The 13483-nt window shown below is 36.3% G+C and overlaps 1 protein-coding gene and 1 long non-coding RNA gene across 4 annotated transcripts in view; one reads left to right on the top strand and one right to left on the bottom strand.

Moving 5' to 3' along the window:
- LOC146397576 (uncharacterized) overlaps window positions 1–13483 on the top strand; it is a 145596-nt gene that overhangs the window by 59141 nt on the left and 72972 nt on the right. The window lies entirely within an intron of this gene.
- The window catches only part of LOC110256330 (acidic leucine-rich nuclear phosphoprotein 32-related protein-like), a 28303-nt gene continuing 21802 nt past the window's right edge, over window positions 6983–13483 (bottom strand). For 2 of the 3 annotated variants that reach the window (XM_084987504.1, XM_084987505.1), the window contains one exon: window positions 6983–10661. In XM_084987504.1, the coding sequence (XP_084843630.1) occupies window positions 10550–10661 (112 nt within the window). In that variant the 3' untranslated portion in view covers window positions 6983–10549. The remainder of the gene's footprint in view (window positions 10662–13483) is intronic. The other variant, XM_084987503.1, reaches the window with a different exon arrangement.

The raw sequence follows: 13483 nt of genomic DNA, 5'->3' as shown, positions 1-13483 counted from the left end.
CAGTTAAAAAAAGTCTAATTCATTTATTCATTTAACAAACCCTTATAACCTGTGAAGATTATTATTATGCCAACAGATGTGGCTCTCTCTAATCCTTACTCCCTTGAAAAAAGGAATACTTGGAGTTCCCTTCATGGCTCAGCAGTTAACAAACCCGACTAGGATCCATGAGGTTGAGGGTTTGATCCCTGGCCTCGTTCAGTGGGTTAAGGATCTGGCCTTGCCATGAGCTGTGGTGTGGGTCACAGACATGGCTCAGATCCTGCATTGGTGTGGCTATGGGATGGGCTGGCACTTGTAGCTCCAATTCAACCCCTAGCCTCCATATGCTGCAAATGCAGTTCTAAAAAGAAAAAAAAAAAAAAGGAATATTGATGCTGTCCTGCTGATGAATGCAGATACATGGTACCATATCTTAGCTTAATGACCCATATTAGAACAGAAATATTGATGGTTAGAGATTCTGAAACAAATCCTAGTTCTAATTTTTGTCTAGTTCTATAGATCAGTGAATTACAAGATCTGTTCCCCTATATTTAGTCTTGAGTCAACACCAACCCAACATACACCTTTCTCTCCTGCCTCCCTCTAGTCACTCTAATATGAATGTATCTTTTCAGATACTTAACTTTTATAGATTTGAAAGACTTGTGCGGAGTTCCCGTCCTGGCTCAGTGTTAACGAATCCGACTAGGAACCATGAGGTTGCAGATTTGATCCCTGGCGTCGCTCAGTGGGTTAAGGATCTGGCATTGCCGTGAGCTGTGGTGTAGGTTGCAGACACAGCTCGGATCCCACGTTGCTGTGGCTCTGGGGTAGGCCGGCAGCTACAGCTCCGATAAGACCCCTAGCCTAGGAACCTCCATATGCTGCGGGAACAGCCCTAGAAATGGCACCAAAAAAAAAAAAAAAAAGAAAAAGAAAAAGAAAAAAAGAAAAGAAAGAAAGAAAAGAAAAAGTAAGAAAGAAAGACCTGTGCTGTTGAGATGATTTTCCAGTTGGGAATGGAGGTGTCTGGACTTTACATACGTTGGGATGAGGAAGATGAATTTAGGGTGTAGATCCCAAAGTGATTGCCCTGCCGGCAGCATATGATCAGTTTTTTGTTAGGCCTATTGTGAAGTCCATCGTCATTGATGGACATGTTGGGCTCCGGAGAATGTCTGTAAAATGAGATTCTGGTAGACTTATATGAAAAGCTGTGCAGACTGAAGGTGATGTAGCAAGATCATTGGTTTGATGGTCATAAAATTTAGGATTGAGCCAGCAACAATACTTACTAGCTGGGTGATCTCAAGGAAGTCACTAACCTCTCTGAGTCTCAGTTTGCTGAGCCATGGGCAACTTATGAAGATTATATGTAATAATATAGGAAGAGATGTTTTACACAGTATGCCCAAGAAGTATTGCTTCATACTCATAGGTAGTCTAAATTTCCCTCATGAGTTCATTTTGCAGTTTACCCCTAAGACTGCTGCATCAGCCAATAGCTTTCAATGAGAAATAACCTTCCATGAACCTTGTATAATCTAGTTATTCTTGACATTTTTAGTATTTTTGAATCTCTTTTTTGGGTTCCTCAAAAAGACTCATTTCAAATTCTATTTGAATGCTTTCTGGTGCATGTGCTTTTCCTCTGCTCAGGGATCTGCTCTTGCTGTCAGCTAGTTGCTTAGCACAGAGCTCCAGGCTGCCTGGCTCTGGCTTTACTCAGGGCTCTCATCACAGAGCTGATCCCTGCTTGACCTCTGATGTCTCTGGATAATCTGTCCTCTCCTCCATTTCCCCACCAAGTCCAGGGGTCTGATTTACCTTTCTCTCCAGTTGGTTAGAAAATACTATTCTCTTTAAAAAAATTAAAAATAATTTTAAAATTTAAAATATTTATAAATTTAAAAGTTAATTTTTTAATTTAAAATTTTTGAAAAGACTAAAAAGGAAAATGCTATACTCTTAAATATTAAAAAAATGAAAATTTTAAAAAATAAAAAAATTTCCAGTGGTTAGAAAATACTGTAATCTTAAAAATAGTAAATAATGAATAATAAATTTTTTATAATGAAAACATAAAAAAAATAATTTTTTAAAAGTTTTATTGAAGTATAGTTAATTTACAAGGTTGTGATAATTTCTGTTGTACAACAAAGTGACCCAGTGATACATTATACACATATCCATTCTCTCTCAGACTAAAAAAGACTAAAAAAAAAAAAAAAAAAAAGGAAAGAAAATAATCTTTACTTTCTTCTTTGAAAGAAGAGTGTAAAGTCACCTAGTGGAGAAGTTTCAGTTGATCTCTACTGAGAGCATTGTTATAGACTTGCCGCACAGAGCCATCTTTTAGCTACTTCACTCTCACTTTTGGCCTGCTGCAATTTTCCCTAGTACAGACTATACTGGACTCTGATCTATCAGGCCAGGTTCTTATTTATAGGGATTATTTTTTCAGAGACCCCACTGGCGTTCTCTCCATCTAGGGTCTCTTGTCTCTCGGTACAGATTAGCTACAGTTTGTCTTCTACTAGCCTCCTGGGCTATATGCAGACCAGAGGGTATGCTTAGATACTGGTGGGTATACCAATAAACATCCTTAGACCAAAGTACCAGAACCTTACCTAAGACCCCCATTCACTAAAAATAATTTGAGTGAAAATAATGGACTTGATTGGAAAGTAAACATTGCATATACCTATGTAGACAGTATCAGAACATGTTATCTCTTCAAAAAAACCCCAAAACTCCTTTCATACTAACACAGGTCCTGATGGATTGACTCTATTGTTATTATAAAAAGTTATTCTGTTTTTTGTATCTAATAGTTTTTGCCTTAAAGTCTGTTTTTTTTCTGGTATTAGTATAGTCATTCCAATCATCTTTTCGTTATTGCTTGCATATTAATCTTTTCCTGTACCCTTACTTTCCACCTATTTTTGTGTTTTTGAATCTAAAGTATGTCTCATATAAACTAATCTAGTTGGATCCTTTAAAAAATTATCTGCCTTTTGACTGAATATTTAATTTATTAATAATTAATGAAATTACTGATGAGGTAGAATAGTAAGACATGACCAATCACATCTATTATTCATCCAATTGTAAAAGGTACTGTCATCTCCAACTTTACATGCAGCCAATGACAAAATAAAATATTTCAACTCCCAAATAGCATAACCTTGGTAATTTCCTTTTTCCCCTTTAAACACTTGTAATTTTTATTTGATCAGCCAGTCCAATTAAGGTCTGACTCTCAGGCATCTTTTCCAAGTAAATGTTTTCTCAATAATTTCATCTGAATATTTACATGAAAGTGAAGTGGTATAAAGTGACTTTAAAAGGAAGTTTTATAGCTGTTTAAATAGAAATCTATCTGCTATCTATATATATATATGATGAGTTCTCTATGTGAGTCTGTTTCTATTGTGTGGATAGGTTCATTTGTGCCATATTTTAGATTCCACATGTAACTGATATCACATGGTATTTGTCTTTCTCTTCTTGACTGACTTAATTTAGTATGATAATCCCTAGTTGCATCCATGTTGCTGTGAATGGCATTATTTCATTCTTTTTTATGGCTGATTAGTATTCTATCATGTATATGTACCACATCATCTTAATCCATTCATCCGTCAATGGAAATTTAGGTTGTTTCCTTGTCTTGGCTATTGTGAATAGTGCTGCTATGAACATAGGGGTACAGATATCTTTTTGAATTATATTTTTGTCCAGATATATGCCCAGGAGTGGGATTGCTGAAGCCTATCTGCTGGCAGAATGGGAGGTGGTGGTGGGAGGAGGACAGTAGAGGAGGTGGTCTTTTGTTCCATTCAGCTCTTCAACCAATTGGATGAGGCCCTCCGCATTATAGCCAGCATTCTGCTTTACTTAAAGTCCACTGATTTAAATATTAATTTCATAAAAAACCTTCACAGAAACATCTAAAATAATGTTTGGCCAAATATCTGGACACCATGACCCAGTCAAGGTGACGCATAAAATTAACCATCACACCGGGTATATGTCCAATTGTGCTTATACTACAGTTACCTCTTTCTCTCTCGTTTCCACTCTGCCCCAGTCAAGACTTAGGGGAGAAGATTATCTGTTCCCAGGTGGATTTGAAGGTCCAAATATGAAAAGGAAAAAGGAAAAATCTAGGAGAGAATTTGTAAATTGAAGGGCCAGAATGAGGATCCTTAAATCCCAAAACCTCATCTACTGCTAGAATTGCACTTTAAAAATAGGATCAGGTAGAAGTTACATGTGTGATAGCATGGGATATGAAAATTCTGGCATAGAATCTTGAATATTGTGGCAAGTGGCAGCTAAATAAATGTTAGCTGCCCTAAAAATATACAAAATATTGGATTTCTATCTAATGAAACACCCACTGTTATGGTTTTTAAATCAGACCTAAATAACATATGCTTATTTTTGTGTAGATTAAAGAGCTGTGGAGAGTTAAGTATGAAAGGAACAGGGCCAGGGATTGTGCATATACCTTCCCCCCAAATTTAGAGTATTAGAACAACAATGCATGATAAAGTTCATTTGCTTTTTGTAAATTTATTTCCTCTCACCATTTTCACTAGTGGGCCATTTTCTTTGTTTATCCATGATAATTTACTGAGAGAAAAAGACACACAGCTTTTTAAAAATGTGTTTTAGACAGATAATGGTTTTAAAAGCAAGGAAAATATATCTAGTCATTGAACAGGTGTGTGCTTGCAAAAGGGAAATAAATGAACCTTTTAAAACACAATTTTTCATCAAAATGAGTTTTACTTCTAAAAAATGATGGCAATATACCCTGTGGATACTTAATATAAATTCATTTGAAAGGCATCCTAGATCTTTTTACCCAGTGATCAATTGCTTTGTCTTTATTTTTATTTTAGAAAGCCAGAGAGAGAAGCCATAATTCTTCTGAATAATACAGACCAATATTCAGCTATTTGCTTGGATTTCACAGCTCTGTGTGAGATAAATATATATTCATATTGGTTCCTTATTTTAATCCTTAATTTGCACAACAAAGCTTTGCTATGTTACTAGCTTTCTCTGTTATACAACTGGCAAAGAGAATATCATTAACTAACTCTGACCATACTGGCAATAGATTGAGAAGCTATAAAAGTGGGATCTATAGAACTTAATTAAGATATTGTTTTCATTGTTTATATATTTTTATCTAGGTAAAATTCAATTTAATGTTTAATACAAAGTCTACCAGCATATTTGTATGTATATATACAAACATATCCTCTAATACTGAGAATAGAGCAAGATCGGCATGTTGCTAACATGGTATTTTGGCCATAGGACTCTGGAATTGCACAATCATTCCCCAGAAAAATATCTGGAAGGTGATAAATGAATAGAGCAGTAACTAATTAAACAAAATAACGTCTTTTTATAAATTGAGTTTCTCTGCCCTAAAAAACATTGGCAGCGTCTAGTAAATTGAGCTGGGATTTAGAAGTTACACTCCAGCTAGATACATGAGTAGGTGCCATCCTACTGCACACAGATTTGAAATTAGGAAATAACCATTCCTATAAAACAAAAAGGCACACCTGCCAGCTCAGGAAAATGTGGAGACATGAAGCAGAGAAGAACACTTGCTCCTTTTGGCCAGAACTGAGTAAGTCTAGACCACTGGACAGGCAGACCTCCCAGACCAGGGCAGAGTCTCCTGAGCAGGAAAGTAACAGAGGCAGTGTGTGGTGTGTGTGTGTGTGTGTGTGAGAGAGAGAGAGAGAGAGAGAGAGAAAGAGAGAGAGGTAAGGGGGAGGGCGGAGAAGGGAGGAGAGAAAGCTGGTGCCTTTACCACTTTCCACGTATGTAAGGAGGAGAATTAGGAAAAGTAAAATCAAAGCCTCCTTGAAACCTCCACCCATAAAAAATGCAGTGGAGGCAGTAACCAGCATCTTTGTGGTTCAGCCCTCTTTCTTGGAGCTGGAGGAAGAGGGAGGGCAGAACTGCTGGCTCAAAGTCTGGTTTGATCAGGGGAAGGAGTGGGGAAGTAGGCAGAAAAGAAGCCTAGAGCAATCCTAAGACTAACCTCTATCCCATTGAAGAGTTCTTCCCTCAGTGAGATTTTTTTTTTTTTTTTTTGGTATTCATGAAACATTTTTTCAGTCCAATAATGTTACTTTTGTATTCAAAGCTTTTTAGAGTTTTTTTTCCATCCGTAGAGACTTAATCTCAAGGAGTATATACTCAAATTTCACACTCATCCACTTAATACTCATTGAGAACAAAGTTTTGTTTTCGAGGAGTATAAAGAGGAATTAAGATGAATCCTACTTTTGGAGCAACTTGCATTCTAGACATTGTCAAAAACAACAAGAATGTAAACAATAAAATGAAGTATCTTAAAATATTTATAGCTCAAGGACACTGAGAACTTGGAGAAAGTGTTTAAAAATTTTAGCTATAGTGGACATCACTCCAATATTTATATTTTAAGTTTTGGAGTAACCTTTTAGAAATTCTGAACAGAACGTAGAGTACTTCTTTTGAAGAGGAAAAAAAAACAGATAAGCAAATATACACCTGCATGGTTCAAATATTGATGCATCTGCTCCACAACTCTAAAACTAATTAGAAATTTTGTTTCATGACTGCAATTAGCCTTTAAAAAGATGGGCATCCATTAACGCAGTTTGGTAGTATGATGACAAGCAATTAGTTATAATTGTTCTATTCTGGAAAGAAATAATAATTGGAAACAGATGACTTCTAAAAGAATTGAAAATAAGCTTGTGAACTCAATTTTTAAAATTTGGTACAGAGAATTCATTTTCGGAATCTTCCTCTTTAAATGTATGTAAGACAAGATAATTCTTTTCTTGCTTTGGGGCTTTCTAGGTAGCTTTTTTCTACCCTTTTTTCATCATCCTTACTCCACAGAATCTCAGTATAACCATTTACATTTCCATTGTAATGTAAAAAAAAACAGCGAAGCTGAGAAAAATTCTCTAGAAGATGGAATTAATTATATTTATTTGAAAGATTTGAACAATTAATTGGACATTACAGAAGGCAGATAGCAGTTCATTATAAAAAAGATCTTCCTGAAGACCAGGATGGGTCAAAAAGTTTTTGCAAATGTTTCTAATCCCTCAATTTGTGAAATGTGAACTGGAATATCCTTTATTGGATAATGTAGAGTTGATAGAAGCATTCGTTGGTTGCTGCTGAGGAGCCAGACTAGTTGCTATGTAAGGTTTCTTCACGCACTGAATGAGCTCCTGTCCTTGAAATTATTATCTAACAAAGGAATTATTTCCACTGTGCTCTCTCTCAGAAAGTTGTAGTACCTATACAGTTAACTTCTTCTGCTGTGTTGAACTAAGCCATCCAGGTAATCATGAACCTATACACATGTGCTATTCAGTGGAAGAATGAAATTGGGACACAAACTTAAATGTGAAATAGTAAGTGCCATTAGGAAATCCTTTTATACCAATTACCTCCAGTGTACTGAAAAAGAACTGAATGTTGTTTCACAAGGGTGGATGCACCTAAATTTTTTTAGAATGCGAGCTTGGTATGGTTCTGTTGAGTTAAATAAAGTGTGGCCAGAAGTTAGCCATTTTTGGCATATGTGCACAAAATTCCCACAAACATAGCTCTATTGATGATTTAAAAAAAAAAATCCTTGCATACTTCCTATACTTCCTAACATAGTATGTCTGCTAGAATGTTTAGGTCATGGGAGAGAGTGGCTCAGCTCTCTGGGGATTATATAAGATGCAAGGAAGTATCACACAGGTCAAGTGAATATATTTATGAGAAAAAATAGCAATAACACTATTAGACATATCATTGCTAATAGCTATTACAGCTGTTGCCACCATAGTAAGTAGATAGTCCCAATTTGGTGTTTAACTCATTATTCCATTGACTTCTATCTATTCAGATTCCCTCTGGCATAGGTAACCAATATCAGCTTAAGTAAACCCCCTCTGGCCACACTGCCCATAAAACCTGTACCTCTTAAGATCAGAAAATCAGATTGCAATTCAAAATAGGCTATCTCTTAGAAATATTATGATACATATCTTGAGATCCTTACTTACAGTACATTTAGCCATTATTCCTCATAGCTACCCAGTATCCAGTACTCTTATGAAACCCATGATTTTCCTTTGTTAGAATGTTTTTGCCTGCAAAACATTGATTCAAACTAGTCTAAACAATAAAACAATTTATTAACTGTCATAACTCCCCAGGTTTTCATGCCCTTATAACTTGTGTCCATTTCCAGCACTCTTGCTCTAATTAAAGTTTTTAATACATTTCACCTAGACTGTTGTAATTGCATCCCACCTAGTAATTCTGTCACCGCATTTGTGGTTTCTCTTAATAGGCATTTATCCATTCATTTGAAATTTTGCATGCCTACTATGCTTTCGTGGGGCAGGGGGAACACATCATTGAATAAGTTAAGTTGCAATCCCTAAATTTAAGGAGCTGTATTAGTTGGGACAAGCTAGGCTATGGTGCAGCATCAAATGGAATCCCATAGTTTGATGATATAAGTCTATTCTCTCTTGCTATATACATTCTCTTTAGGATGACTGTAGCTCTGCCCCACATCATACTTACCCCAGGACCTAGGCTGATGCAGCAGCCTTTATCTGGGAATTTGCCTGCTGGTGCGGCACAAAGAAAGAAAATGTAACGAAGCACAAACTGGTTCTCAAAGTTTTTGGCTACAAGCAACACATATTAGACTCACTTATATTTCATTGGCCAAATCAAGGTGCTTGACACATCTGACTACAAGGAGTAGCAGAAGTATACATCTCTTCCAGGGAAGGCAATGAAGACTGATAAAGAGTAAAGCAGTCAACCACATGATCTTAAAATTTAGACAGGGGTTAGTAAACTATAGCCTGCCACATACTTCTGTAAACAAAAGTTTTATTGGGACACAGTCACACCCGTTCATTTGCATGTGATCTATGCTGCTTTCAAATGGTTAGGACAGAGACTATATGGCCAACAAAACCTAAAACATTTACTCTCTGGTCCTTTACTGAAAACATTTTCCCACTCTGATTTTGAGAGGCAGAAGCGTACATCTTTCAACTTCTAAAGTGCAATGTATCCTACTCTCTTTATTTCATGATTTCATGATTTATTTCATGATTAAAGCCCCCCTTTTTTGGAAGCAGACAAAGTTGGAATTTTTTTAAAAATTCAAGTTGAAGCATTATTAAGAAAACATGTCCTAAACCAGTATTATTTTAAAGTACTTTGCAACTACAGAGGAAACAGATCTGATTGAAAAGATGAGGAAAGATTTTTAGAGGAAATGCTACCCAAAGTGAGCATTGCAAGGAGAAAAGATTTTTCTCAGAGCTGCCTTCAAGGAAAAAGTATTGCAAAACGAAGGAAAAATTTGAACTAGGAAAAGAAAGTTTCAGGTATGTTCAACGAATAGTGAATCCTTGATTATGGTTAAATCCTAGGATTGTGAAGATGAAGCTGTCCCTGGAAACACAAAAATATCATCTTGAATTTTAAAATTAGAACCAAATTAATAGAAGAGGCAGCAAGGGTGTTGAAAGGTGTTCAGAGTTTGAATCTTGGCTTTGCCACGTGATAGTTGTGTGACCTACCTTGTGCCACCAACCGTAAGCAAATTACTTGACTTCCCTAAGCCTCAGATATTCCTGCCCCTGAATAAGAATAACTGGAACGTCATTGTTTTTTGTGGATTTAAATAAGGGATATATATATTATCTGTCCTGTGCCTGATACATAGTAGATATTCAAAAATTATAGCTATTTTGTTTACTAATATTACTCTTTTTAAGCCATTGTCAATATACTTCTTCAACTTCTTTCATATGCCATGGGTGTGACCAGTGACCCCAAAAAGTAGACCATCAGTGGAAACTGATGAAACTATCTGCTTTGCCACTGCAAACTAAGACACTTGGTGAAAGCATCTCAGAGATTGCTGCATCTTCCAGACAAGCCTTTGAGAACCATCTGCTTTGGTGCCTCTAACAAAGATCTTCAGTATCAATCTCTCTTACCTCTAGCAGAAACTCATCTGATATTTTTTCTTCTCATTCTTTCAACAATTCTAAGAGCCCCAAATTCTGTATTAAAACATTGAATTGGAGTTCTCATTGTGGCTTCAAGGAAACAAATCTGACTAGCATTCAGGAGGACAAGGCCTTGCTCAGTGGGTTAAGGATCTGGCTTTGCCATGAGCTGTGGTGTAGGTTGCAGACATGGCTCAGGTCCCGCATTGCTGTGGCTGTGGCACAGGCCAGCAGCTACAGTTCTGATTCAACCCCTAGCCTGGGAACCTCCATATGTCATGGGTGTGGTCCTAAAAAAAAGAAAATTGAATCAGGGGGAAAAAACCTCAAAAAACTACAGATCACTGGTTTAATAGAAAGCAATATATAAATATATAATATGTGTGTGTGTGTATATATATGAAGTCATAATATTTAATCATGAATTTCCTGTTTATTAACTTTTAAAGACAATGGTGATTCTTTCTATAGAGAGTACATTAGGATATAATACAGACTTTTGAAAAAATATTGGTTTCTGGTGGTGGAGAGTCTTCTGGTAACTTCAGGATCCCATCCAGCATTTTTAAGTTTGGCAAACAGGAGAATACTCTAAAGCAAAAGTTAAAGAAAAAAGAAAATAACTGTATTGAACAAAAGCATTGTATTTTACTTACTCTCTTTATAAAGGAGTGAGTGGACTTTGCCTATTATTACAAGAAAGATGAGTAGCTGTCAGCTTATTCTGTTATCCTTATCCTTGCAATGAAGTTACAATAAAATATTATGCACATTCATCGAGTATCTCAGGGAGCTACTAGATAGTTCAGCAGATTCTGAGTATTGAGCAGAGGAATGGAACTACAGAGTCTGTTTTTATAAGAGAATTTCATCCCAGTTTTTACAAAGTCCTATAAAGAAAAAAAATCAATGAGTGGATTTAGCCAACTAACCACAAGAGAAAGAATGAGATCATGGTGTGTACACATTATAAAGTTTTTTTAAAGAAGTAAAGCAAGTTCATGTTGTTTAGTGATAGTTAAAGAAGAATTCTGGCTGACAGGTATAAGAGGGGGTGGGAAATATTTTTGTGCTGTGTTATTTTTCTTGACAGAGAGCTTTTTGAAGCTCACATTTCAAATTCAGTCACTTCCAGGTTCAAGAAACAGTCTTTCATGTCAACTCAGTTAAACAGTGGTTGCCTAGAAGTTTTATAAAGCAGTGTGTTCCTTCCAGTGGACAGCTTTCCTGACTAGGGGCTCAGGCTAGAGGAAAAGTACAGCACCACTGTTTGACCAGGATGAAAAATACTGAAACCTCTCAGATGTGCCAAGTCAGCTAATGATGGTGCCAACCTCCTTGACTGCTCCTATTGGCTGAATGATTTTCTTAGCTCTGAATGCTTTCTTCACCTTATCTCATCCTCACAATAATTCTGTCAGTTTGGTATTTGTTCCCCATTTTAAGTAACTTACCCAAGATCATAAAGCCTATAAGTGACACAACAAAGATTAAACTCTAAGTCTTTTGGCTCCTAGCTGGCAGGCACTCCTAGTCACTATTCCTTTTTTAAAAGTCAAACTGTGGTGCACAAAGATGGCACTGACTGAGAATGGTGGAAAAGTTTGCCTTTGGGTGTCCCAGGCAGTGGGGGTGCCCTCTACCTACTGGGACTTACACTATTAGCTCTATCATTAAGTCCTTTCTCTTTTGAACTGTGCTGTCTTATTGGAGGATCTGAAACAAAGGAGGAAGGGAAAGAGTCACAATTCTAGGTGTCACTGATCAAGAAAAGCTTATACTTAAATAATTCCAACCATGATGTAAAGGGTCATTGAAAGTCTGGCCTATATCCTCAACACAGAGATGCCCAGTGACAAAATGAATGCTGTTGTAATCCTTGTGTGGATATTTGGCTAGATGACTAAGCCCAAATGTGGATGAACATGGAACTTCAGCTTAGTACCTCAGCAGGAGTGGATACTTAAAAATTCTTTCCCCATACTTTAAAATGACCAAGTCTTCCTTTGCAAAGTTACTTTATACTACCTCAGTCAATACAACCTGGCCTTTTATAGCCTGAGTGACAGTATAGATCCACCTTGGACTCAATCCAATAAAGTTAATACTAGAAAAATAGAAGAACCTCATTATATCCCTCATCCCCACATAATTTTATACCACATCATGAATTTTGAAGACAGATTTATAGTGAGACCTCAGGGCATATCAGATTTCAGACAATTAATCTAATACTATTGTCATAAGGCATTCTTTGAAGGGAGGCAAGTTGACTGTATTGGGACCAAAGAATTTTCTAAAATCCCACATATAAATTAACCAAACTGAAATATAATACTAATACATTATCTTTATGACTAGAAATGTGCTTTTTTTTTTAGGAATGATGTTGAAATGTCCAGCTAAACTTCCTCTGACTGTAGGAAACAGAATTTTAGACTTTAAAACATTATTATGGTTAAATATTAGCTCAATAGTAAAGCAGCTGTGCTGCTAGTTTTTGCTGATTGTAAAAGCAATTTTAGAATGTTTTGTCACAGAACATGAAATTTTGCTTTCAGACTACAGAGGGAAAACAACTGCAGTAATGAGATTTATGTAGTACCAATGGAGTTTAGAATTTTTATTTTGACAATTTTCATTGTACATCACAAATTGAAGAGTCTAATATTATACAGGCCTCTGGAATATATTTGCTGTCATGGGAAAATGGCAGCGTCAGAAAGGGAGGTAGTGAGAACTGTCTTTTATTGAAATTGGATGTGTGGAGGAAGGACTGTAATCATAGAACAGGCACAGAGCCTAGAGATGATCTAACCCTTTGTCTGACAGATTCAGACTGAGAGATGAGATGACTTGTGGTCATCTGGGGGCAAATACAGATTCTAGAACTCAGTTGCTGGTTTTTACCCTTTTAATTCCCCTAAGTACACTAATAGTGGTGCTGGGAATTAGCTGGAGATAAATCGGTGGGCATATTACTTGGTGCACACTCCAAGGTTGTTTAGATTCCATTATTACCATTAAGAGTGTGCCCAATAGTGACAAAGAAATAAAAATGGTTTATTTATTCTTGGCAGGTTTTCCAGCTCTTTCAACCGCTAGAGTAGAGCGAATCAATTACTTTTTTGTATTCACTTAATTGATGGTGCCCTTGTGGTCCAAAGGGACGAAAACAAAACCGGAGAATAAGCAATTTATAAGATGGGCACATGGACCTTGATAGGAACCTGTACTTAAAATTTTTTTTAAAGACATAATATCTATTAAACATTATGAGAAAAAAATGCATAGGATTTGAAAGTCTAAAATGAAGCGTCTATGGAAAGTCACATTACAGGAGGAACCTAAAATTTGTACAGAAATCATAAGTTAACCGAGAGAAGAGTGTTTAAAGCTTAAACACACACACA

This window comes from Sus scrofa, chromosome 13, assembly GCF_054392235.1.
Source record: "Sus scrofa isolate SSC_HxYL_T2T_F1_AM1 chromosome 13, Sscrofa_HxYL_maternal_Yorkshire_Landrace_v2.0, whole genome shotgun sequence".
NCBI lineage: Eukaryota > Metazoa > Chordata > Mammalia > Artiodactyla > Suidae > Sus > Sus scrofa.
The sequence above is the reverse complement of the archived record's forward strand: the minus strand, read 5'-3'. Positions and strand labels throughout refer to the sequence as shown.